Below are 18,605 nucleotides of genomic sequence, written 5' to 3'. Positions count from 1 at the left end.
GTGTATGGCTGGCTTTAGTTTTCAATCTCTCCCCTGTGTGAGTTTACATTGTCATTTATAGATGTCTTCCATCCATGCAACAGCTATCTTAAAAGACAGCAGGTCATGGGATGTTACTTATGGAAACAGCAGAAATGTGGACTATTATGACAGCCATGCAACCAGCATTTACACAAGGAGATGACGACAATTACATCGTCCATGTTTCACATGAAGCAGGCTGATGTTATATCTAAGCTCTGATTACTGCCAAGTTCAATACAGAAAAGCTAAATGCTGATTTGGCATGTGGGAACGATGGGGCCACCTGAATTGCTTTGTCTTGCTAAAATGTTTTCGAAAAGGGGGTTTTATGCTGACCCCTATAGACCCTGCAACCTTCCAAAGCTCCCTTAGCTGAAAGTGAAAAAGTGGCTCGGGAAAGCAAAATGATCAACTTAACAAGAGGCTTTTTCTAAGCCTATAGAGCAGGGGTGCCAAACTGAGGCCCGCTGGCCAAATCTGGCCAGCGCTGTAATTATATTTGGCCCACGAGAATATAGCAAATGTCTACTAGAGTTGGCCCGCCGGTAGACCGTGCATGCACCTCGTAATACTACAAATCCCAGGATGTTCTACTGGCGCATCAATCAGGACCCACAAGCCCCCCTCCTGTTGACATTCATTAGCGACCTTCCTCAATAGAAGATATTTTTCAATAAATATCAAGGTTGGTCTGCAACTTTGTCCAAATTTTACATTTTGGCCCACTGTGTATTTGAGTTTGACACCCCTGCTTTAGAGCAAGAACACCTCCAGAACAAAGCTAAATTCAAACCGCATTACTCACATCACATATCAACTTAGCAAAAAGCATTTTGTACCCGATTTTGCTTCCTTTGCAGGCTCTTAATGAGTTTGTGTTAAAAAGTGAATGTTAAATCTTTGCTTCTTGACTTGAGAAAGCGTAGACACACAGAATGCTTAATTTAAGCAAGCATTCCACAGCCAACCTTTACAGTTGTGCACTACTGGGCCTAAAAGACAGACAAACAAGCAAAACTGGAATATTACCTATTTGACACATCCAACTTTGTAATAGCTTATAGTTGACCAAGATAGGTAACAAACATTACAAGTTCCTTAGCTGTCCCAATAGTCAGAGAGATGAAGGTTTATAGTGTCTGATAAGATACAATAACTTATATGTGGCCTACTTTGCTGCCCTAAACATTACAGGTAACAGATCTGTGTAATGGCTATGGTATGTTTTTCTGCCTTGAATCAGAGTGAACCAAACAAGATGAATCTTTGGCCTTGTCCTCATTCCTCCTGTGCACAGAAAGGTGTTACAATGCATTTGCAAAGCCATCAATTTCCTAAAGCATCCTTCAGTGCCTGTTTGGAAATGGTAGTTAGAAATCAAGCCATTAGCAAGCTTTGGCTGTCTTTTACTACATTACTGTGCTTGCTAAACTAAAAAACTTTAAACTAAAGGAAAGCTTGTTGAAGCCTACCAGCGACTATGTTAAAGTGACAATCTGCACTTTTCTCATTTACATTCCCAAAGTTGAAGGGTGCTTTATAGAAAGACAAGAAAGCTACTAAAAGTGTAAATGCTTGATAAAAGTTTGCTGTACCTACTGCTCCAATTCCAGATGAAGCCTGTGTGTGTATGGTTAGCAAGGTCAAGCACACAAAGTATAGATGAAGGTAAAATAAAAATATATTTACCATCCTACATTGCTGCAATACATGCAGAGCTTGCTAGATTTTATTTCTTTAAAAATAATGCAGGTACAAAAATCTAGTTGATCTGGTAGAAATATAGTAAGCTTCTAACTTCCTGTTCAAGCAGACAACATGCTCCGTTACAATGGAATCCTAACCAGCATCATCGGCTCTGTGTGCTGGATTACAGAACTATCACACCCCATTGCTCTCTCTCCTTCTACATGTGCATACATTGAGGTCTTTCTCTGCAAAACAATGCTGCTGCCCTGACTCGCAAAACGCCTGCACACACTGTGGGTGTGATTTATTAAAGTTCTCCAAGACTGGAAAATATAGCCTGGGTGATAGCCTATCAGCAGAGAACCTGGGTGATCCAGCAAACCTTGATCGTTTCTGATAAAGGGCCTTAAATAATTTGCCAACTAATAGCAAATGTTTAAGAAATCCATTGTAGATTCGCTGAATTAAGTTCTCCCATGATACTCTATCTTCTCCGGTCTTGAAGAGCTTTAATATTTCAACCCCAATGTGTAGTTAAAGGCTTTCGGAAGATGTAGTTCTAGGGGACATGCATTCATCAATTGAAAATGAGTTCCCAGCAGCTGCCCCTGTATGAATTTTAAAATCTTAAAATTTTTAAAAAATTTTAAAAATGTCCAAAGCTGGATTAAAAGCAGTTTCATACAACAGAAACAAGGTAAAGAAAACAAAATAACGCCGGGACATGCTCAGGCTAGGGAATGGGAAGGTTTAGGGGTAAATTTGGGCAATGTCTGGATGCAATAGAGATGTATGAATTCTCGTTTGATTATGGGTTCTGTCTTGCTAACATGCAAGAAACGCTGTGAAGTGGTTGTCATTTTGACACATACTGAAGGGCAGTGTTCAGCCCAGAAATTTTTTTTAAGCCGGGTGGGAAGAAATTCTAAGCGGGTGGTCCTGAATTGTGACCCAACTCTTCAGTAACTACCCAAAAACAGCCGGATGGTTACTAAAAAGTACTGGGTGGTAACACCCAGCTAAAAGGGGCTGGGGAGAACACTGCAAGGGGTAGAATAAATTGACAATATTTGGAAGCCAGCTAGCCCAAGTTAGTAGCCAGCTGGCAATTTTAACTAAAACCTCTCAATAATAAAATATGTTCTAGCTGCATATAAAGTAAGATTAGTTGCTGAGAGTCAGACCAGAGCTCTCACAAACAGCAATATGATCTGTAGCTATCCAACACTCCTTCCTGCACATTGCCTCATAGTAAGAGAACTATTGATGGAGCAGTGTGCAGGGGGAACATGTCAGAGTGCTGGAGTCCCTGATTGCTTCTTGTGTGTGAGAGCAGCAGTCTAACTCTTTTAATGCGGCAATATTAAATATGGAGGCTTCAATTGGTCTTCAAGTAGCCTAAGTTCACATCTGCTTCAAAGGACAACAGAAAGGGTTAAAAAAAAAAAAAAAGTGAGGTGCCAGCTGCTATATCTTTTTTTTTTTAATCGCCCCGGCTCCTGAGAATTGTCCCATCCTGCTATATGTCTAAAACCTTAGAATACCTCTAAATTACTCTAATGTTTAAAACGCTTTGTGTGGTTGCTATTACGATGATCATATTCTCGTGTGCAGGACAAAAGCTACTGGAAAATATTTAGCTTATATTTCAACAACTGCTCCGGTTTTGTTTAAGCTATAATACAGCCATAACTGCCAAGTGATTAAAAAAAAAACTTCTAGTTACACCTTGTGTCAAAGTGAAGTACTGCTACATTATTGGTTACAGACATCTATGTGCTATAAAAACAGCTTTGGTACAATAAATTATCAAAAAGAAAATAAAATCATATAATTCACAGCATAATTGTGAGGGGAAAAAAATAAAAGCAGTCACATAAAATTCTGCCATTTTTTTTCTTTTTTGTCATTTTTGTCCTTAACTTTCAAAATGAACAGAGAACATTTTTATGCAGAAGTGATAGTGGAAAAAACCACGTGCTGAGAAAACAAAAAAAAAAAAGAATGCAAAAGTATTTAAAAGAAATAAAATAAAAGCAGGGCTTAAAAAAAAAAACATATTAAAATAAACCGGGAAGGGACACAGGTGTAGTTATTACCATCAAATGCAAACCACTACTTCTGTGACCTTCAACCATTAAGGAAGTCAGCTTTATGACACACGCAAAGTGACCTTGGAAAACTCTACAATTAGTGGGTCACAAAAGTCTATTTTATGTTTTTTTTTATTTTTTTTTTGTTAAAGAAAGGCCGCTTGAATTATCCCATTCTGGTTTTTATTTTTTTTTCAGCATTAAGGACTGTCTGCAAAAACATGTCCAAAAGTGATTGCATCTGAAACGGCAGGCTCTTCTGACTCAGAGTCCAAAATCCATAAGGCCAAAGGTTCTCCCAAAGACCAACTCTTAGACCTTCCCAGGTACTGGCCAAATCTGACCGCTTGATTGCTTCTCAGTGCACCTTAAAATGAGACAGGATGGTTTTTACAGTTTGAGCTGACTGGTCTTCAACTGGCAAGACCCACAGATTCCCATTAAAATTGCTGCTTTTTTTCTTCCCAGATTGACACTAGGAGACACTGATCAACCGCCAATTTGCATGGTGACTTGTACAGTGTGACACAAGTTAACCGTCCCTTTACTCATGGGTTGTTGAAGGTCCCTCATTAATACAGTACTGCATTTTCTACGCCCATTTTTATTTTTTTTAAAGCCCCAAAAAGGACTAAAAGGGGTGCATTTATCTAATAATGTTGCTTTTTTTCACGTTGGCAACTGACTATGTTCAGTATAACTTACTATGGTTAAAATATATAAATATATATATGTATGTACAAATACATATATAATTTTTTTTTAAATTGTTATAAAATAATTGCGGTAAGAGTGTACAGAGTTAAATGGGGGTGGGGGGAATTAGGGGGAAGCAAAAGGAGAGGTGATAACCTCGGAGCCTTCCAATAAATTGGGTTTGGACACAGCTCTTTAAAAAAATAAAAATAGTTCAACTTCATTGTCCCTTTGCAATCATTTCAAGTTTAAAAAAATAGTCAGCTTTTCCCTGTTGTAGCGGTTAAGTGTGTTTATCTCCTTCTGATTAAAGCAGCTTTTGCACTTTGTTTTTTTTTTTACACACACAAGAAACAAACCTAAACTGAACTTAGTCACGAGCTTGCGACAGGACTTTGCTGAACACAAACTCCTGTCATGGGAGATTCTTCTCTATCAATGCCTTGCCTCATTGTCAGATGTCCCTCAGTTACATAGTGGGCAGGGCCTGTGTTTGTAGAATATTGGTACGTCGGATGGCCAGTGATGCCAGTCTCTTGGCGAGGATTTGAATAGACTGTTAAATTAACGTCCATAGTTCCATTCTGTCCAAAGTCCAAGGTGTTAGCAGCCATAGGGCGATTTTGGTAGGCCTGGTTGCCTTGGTTGCCAGTTGACGAAGAAGAGGTTGAGGAAGAAGTAGTTGAGGAAGACAAGGATGTCATGGAGTGGTGGCTATGACCGACCTCCATAGAATCTTGGGTGGAGGAGCTGTTGGATGGCGAGTTATAGACCCTGGGCCTCGTCCGGCTGCCCAGTGACTGCTGTCCATGGTGATGATGGTGATGGTGATGATGGTGGTGAGAACTATGCCCATGATGATGTGATACGTTTTGTGAAGGGGGAACGTGAAATGTTGTCTCTTGGACTGGGTGGGTTTCAATGGTGACCTGTGTGGGGGCTTCAGTGACTGTCCAACCCACTGGCGGAGGAAACGGTTGTCGAACCTGCAAGTAGAATAAGAAACATTTTTTCTGATAAAAATTTGAGATAAAGAAAACATAATAACCTCTCTGGCTGTATGATTGTTTTAGTATTTTTAAATGTCAAAGCAGTATATTTGACATTTAAAAATACTTGTTATTTTAAATTTCCCACTGGTCCCACCCAGCATCTGCATGCCCTGGCCTCCCGTCTCCAACGTTCACACGCTGGAATGCGAGGTCTGGGGATGCAGATGCCGGGCATCGCCAAGTGGACACAGATGCCGAGCCGGCATCGTTGGGAGGAGGCCATGGGCTTGGCGGGAACAGGTAAGCTCTCAATTCCGTCCCGAGTGTGGCTCAGGGTTACTGCTTTTTGTAATGAAATTTCACCCCAAGCAACACTGGGGATCACCGCCAGGGGGTTTATACATATTTGTACACCACTGACCATCTGGTGACCACACCATGCCATCTTGTCTACAATAAAGTCCTGCAGTGTGGGAAGCATCAGGAGAGCAGAATTCAGTTCATACCTATACTAGCAGGCAAGTGTGCCCACAATGTTATGCATTGCCCTGCATTGCCCATTTGACTGAAATAAAATTCTAACACAACAAGACAGCAAAGGAAGCTAACAGTCTTTTTTATTATTGTTAAATGTGAACAGCAAGTGAGATTAGAGGAAAGTCATTTTACACAGGTTGGCAACAAGAATGCAAACCAGTTTAAAAAAAACTTACAAAGATATAATAAACATGGCCACCAATCCTTTCATGTATATCAGCTAGTTAAACATAACCTATTCGTTGTTGGATCTAACATTTTCAAATCCTAATCCAGTATTTTCTGCTGAAATGTTTTATAAGTAAAATCTTATTCATGGCTTCCTTGTTAGAGTCTTGAGTTAATGCAAGACAATTATAGCAGCTTACCTGAGGACTGTGCGCCTCACAGTCCATAGCTTGAACAGCAGCAGTAAAGTGTCCTCCACTGTGTCGGTGTTGATGGGTTGGATCAGACCTTGCTCTTCCACTATTACTCGTCCCAGATGAGCCACCTAATAGGTGAGAAGAAAATGGAAGGGGACACTTTTTAAATGCCTACAATTCTGCAAATGCTGTCGCACTGCTCTGTCTGATATCTGGACAAACAGCAACATCCTAATTTGTGACACCACCTCTAAACTCTCTCCAATCTGTAAGATTCCTTTTGCTCAACAGTTAACACACTAAGCACTCTCAGTACAAGCCAAAAGGCAAATATTTAATTGGTGCATAAATGTAAATCAGTAATTTGTTATCTTTACTATATTCAAGTGTGGGCTAAAACGTACAAAAATATTAAACAGACTGCAAAAAATAAAACTACCCTAAAAAAAAGAATCTCTAACAGTCACCATAAGGTTTAACTATGCCAAGATCTGCTAGCAGAAAGTCCGAATACAATGGAATGCTGCTTGTCATACCTGAGCTAGAAGATGTGCTTGAGGTGGTTCCCGATGACTGAGACTGCTCCATAGCTGGACTTGTAGATACACTGTTACTTGTGTTTGTACCTTCGTCAGCAGTTTTCTTGAAGAAACTATGTTGCAGAGCATAGTAAGGTTGGATCCGTGTTTTGGGATCGTAATCTAGCATCCTTAAAATGAGGTCTTTAAACTTCAAGTAGTCCGCTACAGTGTGACCCGATTCCCCCGCCCGCCGACCTCCTGGACCTCCAGTTTCCACTCCAAGTATATTATGAAGTTTCCGTGTTCCTGGTGGTTTGTACTCCTAAAGAGGAAACAGAAGAAGTATTAGAAAATCAAGTCTAAAGCAGTCTATGGACCCCAGGACCATCCATCAGCTGGATTTAGAAATGGCCTTGTGTGTTTGATTGAACCAGAAATAACATTAAGAGCCCTTCTCTGCTGCTACTCTCCACTGAAAAAGGATCACTGGTAGCCTTCCACCCCCTTTTCTAATGGCTGAAATGGGGTATGCTTCACTATATTACTGAATGTTGTGGTGTAGAGTTGGTTACTCTGCAGCATCCATACTCTTGATGCTATTTTTTTCTAAATAAATATCGATTCTTATGAATCAGATATTTCACCTGCTTTCCCTAAAACACAAATAGTTAATGCTGTGGAAAAGCATTATCCAGGAGGTGTACAATTTATGTCATTTTTGTACTGTACAATTAATTACAATTTTACAATAAATTGGCTCTAGATTAGAGCAAGCCTAGAACAGCTTCAAAGCAGATCTCCATTTTTAATTACTTCTAACAACAAATAACATTAGTAGATTAAAAAAATGTTATTACTAGAACATGTGCACTGTACCTTTTTCCCGTCTTTGGTCTTCTTTAAGTTCCAAGTGCCATCTGGCGTCTTCTCAAAGAACTTCCTGGCTTTTGGTGCTTGGTCGAGTATGTGAGCAGGTGGGATTCCCAAAACTTCCACTATTTTATTCATCTGGTCGACCTGTTAAGAAATGCACAACAAGAAAATGTTAAAAAATTTGAAAAACAGAACAACTTCTGTAATTACCTGGTACAGCATCATGGAAAGGGTAAAGAAATATAGTGTCTGCGTGGGTTTCCTACGGGTACTCCAGTTTCCTCCCACATTGCAAAAACATGCAGTTAGGTTAATTGGCTCCCCACAAAAAATTGACCTTAGACAACCTTAATGACATATGATTATGTAGATTAATGTACATTAGAATGTGAGCTCCTTTGGGGGACAGTTAGTGTCATGACTATGGACTTTATACAGTGCAGCGCGTAAAATGATGGCGCTATATAAATACTGTAAAATAATAATATTAATAATAGATTGTCTTTTTTCTGAATTTTTTTTTTATCTTGTAAAGGGTACGGAGAAAGCAGGCATCCTATACTTGATTTGACTGGTTATGTACTGCAGCTATGGGGAACTTTTTTTTAAAACTCAGGGCCACCCGGGATTTATATTTCCACTAGTATGTACTGGACCAGGTATGAGACTTTTAAATTCAATTTGATAGAAACAAATCCCAGCAAAGTCTATGAGATGCCATCTAAATATTTTACTTCTGTTTATGCATGACTGTTTCCCTGTGCATAAAGAAGGGACCATAACTACATGATGTAATGAGTATAGTGTAGAGAGCCTTAACTTCAACTATTTAGATGGATTGGAACACTGACTGTAATTCAAAGCTTCCCATACAATATCAACAACTGACTTTACAAACGTTTTTATGGCTACATGTGCATAAATACCAGTTTTGGATTTAAACATCCAACGAGCTCATACACATGTGATGCTCAATACTCACACAATATAATATATCTATAATAACATCTTCTGGGCATAACCCATCAGGAGATAACATGGCGATTTTAGTTTTCTTTAAAAAGGCAGATTACAATAGACTGATACAGTATTCACAGAGCCAACCCATTTAACATCATATCCATGTCCCGCTATACATCAAACTTTAACAAGGATGCAACTTATCAAACCTTAGAGAGAACAGCAATTCTCTTGATAGATTGACTACTTAATAGTTATTATGCTTACTTCATTGGCTCCACTAAAGAGGGGTTCTCCAGTATGCATTTCTACTAAAATGCACCCAAGGGACCACATGTCAATCGCAAGGTCATAAGGCATTCCCAGTAAAACTTCTGGAGACCGATAGAATCGGGACTGAATATATTGGTATATCTGTGAATAAAGAAAACTTTAGGTTATTACATGAGACCTATAAAGTAACACACTTCTAACTACCTGTTATATGCACACTTTATATTGGGCTTCTGTAACTCAGGATAATAAAAGTAAAAAACAAAACAAAAACCAATATGCTGCAAAAGAGGCTGTACTAATGGTATATACGCCTTTTACTTACAATTGGAGCAGTTGGAACCTACACTCTATACTTAAATGTTATAAAAATGATTTTTGGTCACCTAAATTTATTGGATACATTTATATACAGAGGTTTCAAATCTTTTTTACTATAATTACAAAATCTTTGTTATATATATATATATATATATATATATATATATATATATATATATATACATTTAGTTTACAGATAAACATTTTGGTTCTCCCATCACTTTCCATCTCTGTGACAATAGTCACCAGAACTAAAGCTGAATCTCCTCCATTGGTGACACAACAGCAATAAACCTGGCAGGGTCTCTAAGGCCTTTCTACTCCTATATGAAACTAGAGATAAACTTGAAAGCAGTAGGAAGTTTTACAACCACAACAAGCACTCACTCACCCTTTGCCCTAGTTGGCAGGAGCTTCCAAAGTCGACAATCTTAATGGCGCTTCGCTTGGGATTACAAAGCAGGATATTTTCGGGCTTTAGGTCACAGTGAATGATACTCAGCTCTGGAGTTGCCAGGAATAGCAGTGCAGTGCACATCTGCTGTGCAAACTTTCGTGTCAGGTTGAGAGAAACACCACGAAAGTTGGTGTTGCGTAGTAAGTCGTAGAGGTTGTAGGAAAGCATTTCAAACACGAGGCAGAGGTGGTTTCGGAACATAAAATGGCGCTTCAAATGCACTGGGGATAAAAAAAAAATAATAATTTACACTTCTGCACTTTAAGCATCATAGGAAAACTTCTTACAGCATTACCTGCAGTCTTACACAGTAATAAAAAAAAGTCCTCTTCCTGCATTTAACTCACTTACACGGATTTCACCGAATACTGTGAACTTCTTTACCATGTACACTAGATTCTAGAGCATATCAGATAAAGCCTGACTCTTCCTAGAAAGATAATGCCTAACATCATCACTAAATTGACTGTCCAGTTCTTCTTATCATTGAGGTTTAGACTCACGTGTGGGAATTTCCTAGGCCAGTCTAGGAACACCTACTCCTCCAGACTGACATTTGCCCATCAAATCCAAAGTTCAACCCAGAATTTATTTTTAGTTGGGTGGAAAGAAATTGTAGTTGGTTGGCAGCCCAATTGCTTGTCTTTCCCCTGCCCTCTCCATAGAAAAGAATTGGTGCTATGCGCTCATTCCCTTACCTGTCACTAGAAATGATTGTAAATGATGGTTTCCCATGATGAAAATTTACTGCTTGTATGCAGCCTTACATTATATTGTTTAGATGTATTGTATGGCAGGATAAAAAAGATACATTTAATCTATTTGTTTAGAAAGAGTAAAAGGAAATGAAAGTAGGTAAAGGGAAAGCTAAGGAAATAAAACTGCCAAAGATAAAGATACAGAGGGGAAAAGTAAAGAGACAATTAAAGGAAAATATCACAGGATAAAAGCAGAGGGGGGAAAGGAAATCAATGGTACAGAAGAAAGCAGTTAAGAAACTTACAGATTAAAGCCATGAGACAGAAAAAAGTAACATTTACACCATTGAGAAAGGATAAAAGGCCATCTGAATTCAATTCATGCTTTCAGTATTTCAAACCAAACAAACGGACATAAGTTGCTAGAAAAGAGCGGCAAAACTTTTAAAGGACAGTGAACGTACCAATATAGTATTTCATCTCAGTGTCATGTTTGTTCATCAGCTCTAGAAGTCGGACTTCAATCTGCGCTTGATTTAGAAAAGCTTTCTTGTTCTTTATGATTTTAATTGCCACCCACTCCTGCTCCACGCGATCATATGCTTTGACAACCTTACAAGAAAAAAAATACATATATCATATAAACTTCAGTGTCATTTGGTTGCTTATCGCATGAATTGAAAACATACTAGGGATTCAAGAAATATCTGTATATCTTCCTACATATCATACATAAAAATTACAAATGTGATTTGTATATGCTGCCCTAATTTTACTTCTCTTATCACAAATATACTTTTTTTCTTTAGATATGGATAAGTTTGTCAAAACCCCAGTCAGGATTTAATTGACATTTCAATTGTCAACTGGGAAGTATTGACAGTATTACACCAATTGTAAACAACTTTACTAGCTCCAAACCAGGTATATCCAACATGCAGTCCATAGGCCATGATGTGGCTTGGCTTGCAGGATGCAGTGTTCTTCTCTGGCCCTTTCACCTGGGAGTATCACCCAGCACATTTATAGTAGTCCAGCATCATTTCTTCTTAAACTGACACTTTACTGATTGGCATTAAATGCAACAGTGGCAGCAGTGCATACCAGTCCCATCCTCTGCCTGCACACATTCCCACCCATGGCATGCAGTTTAGTAGTGCCTAATATGCGGTGACATTTGGGCAGGGTTGGCAGACAGTGGCTTTTAACGTCAGTCAGGCCGCCCCAGAAACTGAAGGAGATGCTGCCTGTTGGTCGATTGCACAATTCCTACTCAAGTCCATAAAATAGGAGATGGAATTGGTGCTATAAAATAAATGAATATTAAATGTGACTAAATATGTCTAAAAACAGCAAACATCAAATCCTGAAAAAGTGATTACCTGGCCAAATGAACCTTTCCCAATTAAGGAATCGATCTCATAGCGATCCATCCACTTCTCGCCATTCTTTACGATGTAATCATAGTTGTCGTCATCATAGCCATCATTGTATACCTTTCTCTCCTTTTTGTGACTGGAATCATCCCCTTGTCCTTGCTGATGCCGCCGCTTCTTTTTTGCATAGTAGACCTAATTGGGAAAATACAGAATCAAATCAGAGTTACCGCTGAAAATATCATACCGGGTGGTTTCTTTTATATTTATTGTTTTAGTTTCAACAGTTTACAAAGTAACAAGTGGACACAGTTTATAAACTATTTCCTAAACTTGATAGATGGGAAAGTCAGATTACTATTTAGATACATGACAGTCTGAGGTTGTGGCAAGATTGGCATGTTAGAGGATGAGAGTCCAACCTGCACTCTATTTGTTCTGTCTTGTTTACATACAAATATTAAATCTCTCCAAGGCTGGAGAAGATACACTTTAATCAGTGAAGCGGATTGCTCCAGCAAACCTGGAATGGATCTGTTTCAGGATTGAAAACATTTGCTAACAAATAGCTATTGACTTTTAGGAAATCCATTCCAGGTTTGCTGGATTACTCAGCTTCATAGATGAAAGTGTATTCTCTGCAGCCTTGGAGAGCTTTAATAAATCAGGGCCACAGTCTCCACAAAGCACTGACTCTGAAACACCTTCTTGTAACCCATAAGGAACCATTAAATCAAATGATGAGCATGTGGCCACAGATCGTTCCTTGCACCTCACTCATTACGCAGACAAGGTTAAAGACGCTATGACCTGGTTTGCAGAATATGCAAGGGCTCAATAAAAATAACATGAATTTCAGGCAAGTGAACCACAGTGAAATGGAGGCCCTATTGTGCAGCGAGGTTCTGAAGAGGTCTCTGACCATACCAACCATCTTGGCCATTAACCTTTCCGTAAATTTTGGTCCTACTCTTGACACTTATACAAACATATATAATTTTAATTTCATAATTTGATAATGTAAAGACAGCCTGACAAAGTCAGGAAGGAAATCTCCCTTAAAAGGCAGAACTTTCATAAAATCATGTGAACCTGGAGGGAGAGATGACCGAGATCACTGTATTTCCTGTACAAGTTATACAGAGCTGAGACAAAGCTCCTCACCTCATTAATATGTTTGTATGTTTTAATCAAGTCAACTGACAGTTTCCTTAAAGGTGCTGTAGTCGGATCACGAAAAGTTTGGGGCATCCGCCGCTGCAATAAAGACAAATGAGATTTGGTAAATATGTAGACTTTAGGAGATAACATTTATTCACTAATGTTTCTACACCATCAATAACACTGTAATGTGCATTTGTAAATACAAAGATTACTAAACTCCAATAAAATCTTTAACATGTAAAGGCATTTTCATTATTTTTAATACATTGATTGAAAAAAATCTAACACGCTGAATCTTTAAATGAGAGGTCATTATAACCTACGTATTATCTGTACTGGACAGAGCTTTGATAAGGTAAGAGCTGAAGCAAAGACTTTTTTTCCATGTTGGCTTTGTTTGCCATCTCCATCTCATTACAGAGATTTCCTTTCACTTACTTTTGTACACAGAGAGGAAGAGGGATAATCCCCCAGACCAGTGTTTTCCAACAAGGGTTCCTCCAGAGGTTGCTATGGGTTCCTTAAGAAATGATCAATATATACATCTCTGACACCAAGATCTTTTGGCTATCTGATGGGTGACATTATTCCCAATGGCCCGCAATGTAAGAGGATTCGTTCTACTGACCACCAGGCTAATGTACGGTGAGTTGTGGATATAGTAATTGTAGTAGGGGGATCCGCTAGACTTGAAAGGTATTTTTAAGGGTTCCCTACTTTACAAAGGTCAAGAAAGCCTGTCCTAGACAACTGTCACAGGTACAAGTGCCTCCATTGAAAGGTTTCTCCACTATCCACCTATCTATTCAATCTAGTGGAAACTTCAAATTTTGGAAGAACCCCTACTTTCATTACTAATGATATTGGTAATTAGGACTGTTAGAGAGAGTGAATCTCTCCATCTGGACACAGACAGCTATACAACAAAAAATATGTTTTGGTTTCTGATTTTAGAGGTCCAACTTTGGTGAGTTAGAGACAGAGCAATGTCAGAATTACAGGCAGGATCATCAGGGGAAAATAAAGGAAAAATACCTAAAACTAAAACCAGCACATCTATGGACTGGTAAACTTCATAATATAATATATTAGTTAAATAAATTATTTGTTCTCAAGTTTAGATTTAAACTTTATGGGGGAACTAAACTGTTTTCTTAGCGAAGGATGGTGTCTTCATTTAGATCTGCAGCTGAATGTGTGTTCAGCTATGACACCAACCATCTAAGGAGCGATATAAGCACACCAACAACTGTAATGGTTATCATCAGAGATGTAGGGGAAGCGCCGGGGTTTTTTTAGGTGCATACACTGCACACGGGCCAAGGGGTAGATTGTAATAGAAAACATTAGAGAAAATAAGACTGGTATGTTTGAGAAAAGAATTTAAAGGCATTTATTGAACATTTGTAACTTCAGTGCTCTTGCTTATCCTGCATGTACTTTTGGGCAGACAAAGAAAAAATGGCATGTGAAATCACAATTAGATTTTCTGGTAATTACGTTTAGAGACTAAACAGAGAAGCAGAAGGATCTACCATAGCACATGAAATACATATAACACAATTGCACAGCTATCCCACCTGGTTAGGCAACGGTTGCTGAATCTGGTCAGTGAAAGGTAAGGCAGGTACTTGTTGGTCATTTAGGTTCTGCTGACGCCGGTCACTGTACTGCTGATGAGAGTGCGGCATTTGTCCAGCCATCTGTAGACCGGCAGCATGGAATGAAAATGAGGGTGCAAGCCGGACAGATGACGGTTTGCATGTTGAAGTCTCTCCTCCTGAAAAAGAGAAAACAAGAATTGAACTTTAGGTCATTAGATGGCTTTAAACGAAAAATTAGAATTGTTAAAGCTCTGTACCCTAAGCAGATATTAACATTTTTTTATACACATTGAATTTAGCCAACCACTATTATATACTCCCTTTCAATCATGCAGCAACAAAAATTGGATAAGTTAATTGAAGCAAGAAGCAGAAGAATGTATCCTAAAAAAAACTGCTTTGTGTTTCACACAGCAAAATGTGTTCCCTTTTCCGTACTTCCAGTAGTTAATAAGCAAGCAAACCTGCTTATTAAATGCTTGCTTCTAATTTCACAACTTGTAGTCCTAATGTGGCTGCAGTTTGCTTAAAGAACTCTAGATGGCACTATAAGACTTGGAAAAGATTTGGTGGGGAAATGGAAAGTTTTGACCTGAAGGGCTTTTTCAACTCAATAGTTCAAAACAACATAATGAAAACTAGTATATAACACAGATAATGTATTATTGGGGTTCATACAATGAATCTACCAACTAAGCCTGAGTGTAACTTTAAGGCAGCTCCCTGTTTTAGTCTGAAACAACAACTACATAATCAACATTTAACAGAATAGGAGTCTGAATTTTCGTCCAACAGGTAAAAATAAAAATAGCTGGAGTAAAAAGAACACTGGAGGGAACTACTATGAGACAAATAAAATCTGGTTGCAAAAGGATTCCAGCAAGCTGGACAATTCAAATTTGGAAGGAAAAAAAATATGCCTTGTAAAAGTAGAAAATAATTAAAAAAAAAAAAATTCTGAAATGTATACAAAGGCATTAAAGAATATAATAAAACAAAAATGAATTAAAAATGTAACCACAGCAAACGATTTCCCAGACTTTTGTAACAACAACCCCCCTTCCTAAATTATTTGATGCTGGAGTGATTGGCTAACTTTTTTCCGGGAAGTCTGCAACAAAGATTAAAGTAAAAGTTTGGGAATCTCTGGTCCTGCCCTGACACCTTCATCTTTGTTGATATCTGACTATACAACTACAGCAGTGCTGTGGATCCAATTGAACTCTTACAACATTGGAACTGATGGATTGGATTTATAGCAGACAGATCTCCCTCACTTAGTACCATATTTGAGAAAACTGGTGCAAAAGTTTGCTAAACATTGAGATTAGGGAGGCTCAATACCATAACATTCAACCAATACCAGAGTAATGCCATCCATTATTTAAGTCTTTTTTAACATTGGTATAGAGGGACATTGCAAACTCCAGGTTGCTGCATTCATCCCTTGACTATGGAAGATCATTTGCCAGTAGAGACAGCAACACCCCTGAAGAGTATTAAAAATACAAATGCAAGTTTGCAATATTCAACACAGAAATTTTCATAAGCTGTGTGGGAAGAAATTGTAGGTGGGTGGCAGCACCAATATTATGACCCAACTCTTCAGTAACCACCCAAAAAACAGCCAAGTGGTTGCTGAAAAGTGCCGGGGTGGTGCGCCCAGCCACAAGGGGCCGGGGAGAACACTGAGTTTGTATGATCAATCATAAGAGTTGCACATCATCCCAATAAATTGGCTCTTGTTGGATACAATGATTTATGAAAGCTCTCCAAGACTAGAGAGGATACACTTCTATCAGTGAAGCTGCGTGATCCAGCAAACCTGGAATGGAATTGCTATTTGTTAGCAAATGTTTTCAATCCTGGACCAGATTCATTTCAGGTTTGCTGGATCACCCAGCTTCACTGATGAAAGTGTATCTTCTCCACCCTTGGAGAGCTTTAATAAATCAGGGCCTAATGATCCAAACACTCATATGGATGGGGAGGAGGAAGCAATGGCCAAACCCGGTATACAACAACCCAAACCATACACAGGTGCCTGAACACATACAAGAAGGTGGGGTGGGTTTACTAAAGAAGTAATTTAGCAAATTGAATTAGTGAATGAGCTAAACTTCAATCATACATACACAAGCAAAAACTGTTTTTCCTTTTATGATTGGGTATTATTTGCAAAGTGAATTCTCGCTTGGATTCAACAAAAAATGAGTTACATTAACCTATGAGGAGGGATTGTGACCTCTGGATACTATTGTATGTGTAGTTAAATGTTTAATCCAGCAGAAGGCAAATAAAAGCCCCTAGAAGCAGCAATTTATCAGCAGAGGGGGAGGGATGGAATCCTTTCTGCACCTTATTAATGGAAATCATTCTCTGCACCAATCACAGCCATGGTAAATCATGCTAATTATAAGTCCACATTAAAAATCTGTCTGTTGGACCATCACCCTGAAATGACTGAAATGCGGCCACCTTTATAGAGCAGAAAGGCGATGAAAGGGTTTCATCAGATCCAATGTATGGGTGAAAGCTTATTAGACCGTTTCTATATATCGACGTCTTATACAATGAAGTGCATCCGATCACCTCCAAGGCACATTTTTGCTATTGCAAACGTAGTCAGTATCTTAGCAGAAAAATCTGCTAAACTGTACCCCTTATTTAGGAATTTAATACGACACATACAGAATCTTCTGCACGTCAAGAAAAAAAACAAAAAAAAAAAAACAGATCTGTTAAAATGTCCCTTATGAATTAACATCTATCGCTACGAGAATAATCACAGTGTTATGGAGTTCTGCCACTTGTCAATGCCTACGCTCAGGTTCTCTTAACAACATACAATATGCATAATGTGTTGTCACCCACGGCAGCCAATGGGAGCCTTCGCGTTCTATTACAGGCTAGAAAATGAAAGCAAGCCTGTGATTGGTTGCTATGGGATACAGGATATGTGTGCACATAGCAACATGCTTTCTATTAGGCAAGGTCCTTGGCAAACAATGTAATCATTCAGGGTTTCTCAGAGGACAGTGCAGGCAGCTATGTTGGTGTCAGTTGTTTGCTGCAACCCCTGCTGTGAGAAGATCCACAAAGCACGCAGTTCTGTTGGTGGTGGGAGAGCGATGTTCCAGCACAAAATACAGCTCATCCTAGCAAAGGGAACGCTGCGTACAATGCTGAGAGGGCTGATAAACACGCCTGGATAGGGATATGCTGGGGGATAAAACCTGCGCCTTCCTGTAGAAACAAAATGATGGTGGGGGTCTTGGGTGTCAATATAAAATAAATAAGTCTTTTATACAATCCCCACACACCACAATTTTCCCATTTAAATTAGGTTTTCCCTTCTATTGCAAAGCATTTGCAGCTGAGCTGTGAAGGGAATAGAGAAGGGGGGGTAATAGGGGAACCAAGTATTTTAGGAGCAGAAAACAGAAACTCAGTACACTAAGTGCTTGCATATTTACTTTTGGACTTTTAAAGCAAGTGCAAATGTTATGTTTCTTTATTTCTGGTGTCAATGGTCACTGAACTGTACAAAACTTATGCGTCCCCCTGCTGCAATTTGCAGCCACTGGAAAGCACTTCCTGCTACCAGTGATGTGAAGGTGGGGGAAGTAGGAGGAGTTAAGAGGTTGCCTGCAGCAAATAGGAGTGAAGATTACAAATGTCACACCCACGAGGAGTTAGGGAGATGAGGGAGCGGTGTTCATTAAGGAAATTAAGTCCAGCCGTAAAACAGACTAAAAGAGCGGACAACACTCCTTACAATTTTGTTGGTCAGCCCAAAACAGCCCATAACATGAATTTTTCAAAGCTACCGCTGGCTGCTGTGGATTATATACACATAAAATTAAAGTAAGCAGCATGGATCTCCTGGCTTTTGCATTGTTGCAGTGATTGCTGATTGTCTCACCGATTTGTTTCATTTGCAGCCTGAAAGTACTGTTGCG

General features: G+C 39.0%; 1 protein-coding gene across 1 annotated transcript in view; it reads right to left on the bottom strand.

Moving 5' to 3' along the window:
• Positions 1-4,858: 4,858 nt before the first annotated feature.
• Positions 4,859-18,605, bottom strand: part of DYRK1A (dual specificity tyrosine phosphorylation regulated kinase 1A) — a 51,093-nt gene continuing 37,346 nt past the window's right edge. The window contains exons 3-12 of the mRNA XM_072398293.1: positions 14,620-14,819; positions 13,040-13,132; positions 11,882-12,070; positions 10,964-11,111; positions 9,736-10,022; positions 9,018-9,164; positions 7,794-7,934; positions 6,933-7,239; positions 6,400-6,524; positions 4,859-5,488 (exon numbers count right to left, since the gene is read on the bottom strand). Of these exons, the coding sequence (XP_072254394.1) occupies positions 4,877-5,488; positions 6,400-6,524; positions 6,933-7,239; positions 7,794-7,934; positions 9,018-9,164; positions 9,736-10,022; positions 10,964-11,111; positions 11,882-12,070; positions 13,040-13,132; positions 14,620-14,819 (2,249 nt within the window). The 3' untranslated portion in view covers positions 4,859-4,876. The remainder of the gene's footprint in view (positions 5,489-6,399; positions 6,525-6,932; positions 7,240-7,793; positions 7,935-9,017; positions 9,165-9,735; positions 10,023-10,963; positions 11,112-11,881; positions 12,071-13,039; positions 13,133-14,619; positions 14,820-18,605) is intronic.

The sequence above is a fragment of the Pyxicephalus adspersus genome, chromosome 1 (assembly GCF_032062135.1).
Source record: "Pyxicephalus adspersus chromosome 1, UCB_Pads_2.0, whole genome shotgun sequence".
Taxonomy (NCBI): Eukaryota; Metazoa; Chordata; class Amphibia; order Anura; family Pyxicephalidae; genus Pyxicephalus; species Pyxicephalus adspersus.
Note: the sequence above shows the minus strand (reverse complement) of the source record. Positions and strands in the feature narration are given on the sequence as shown.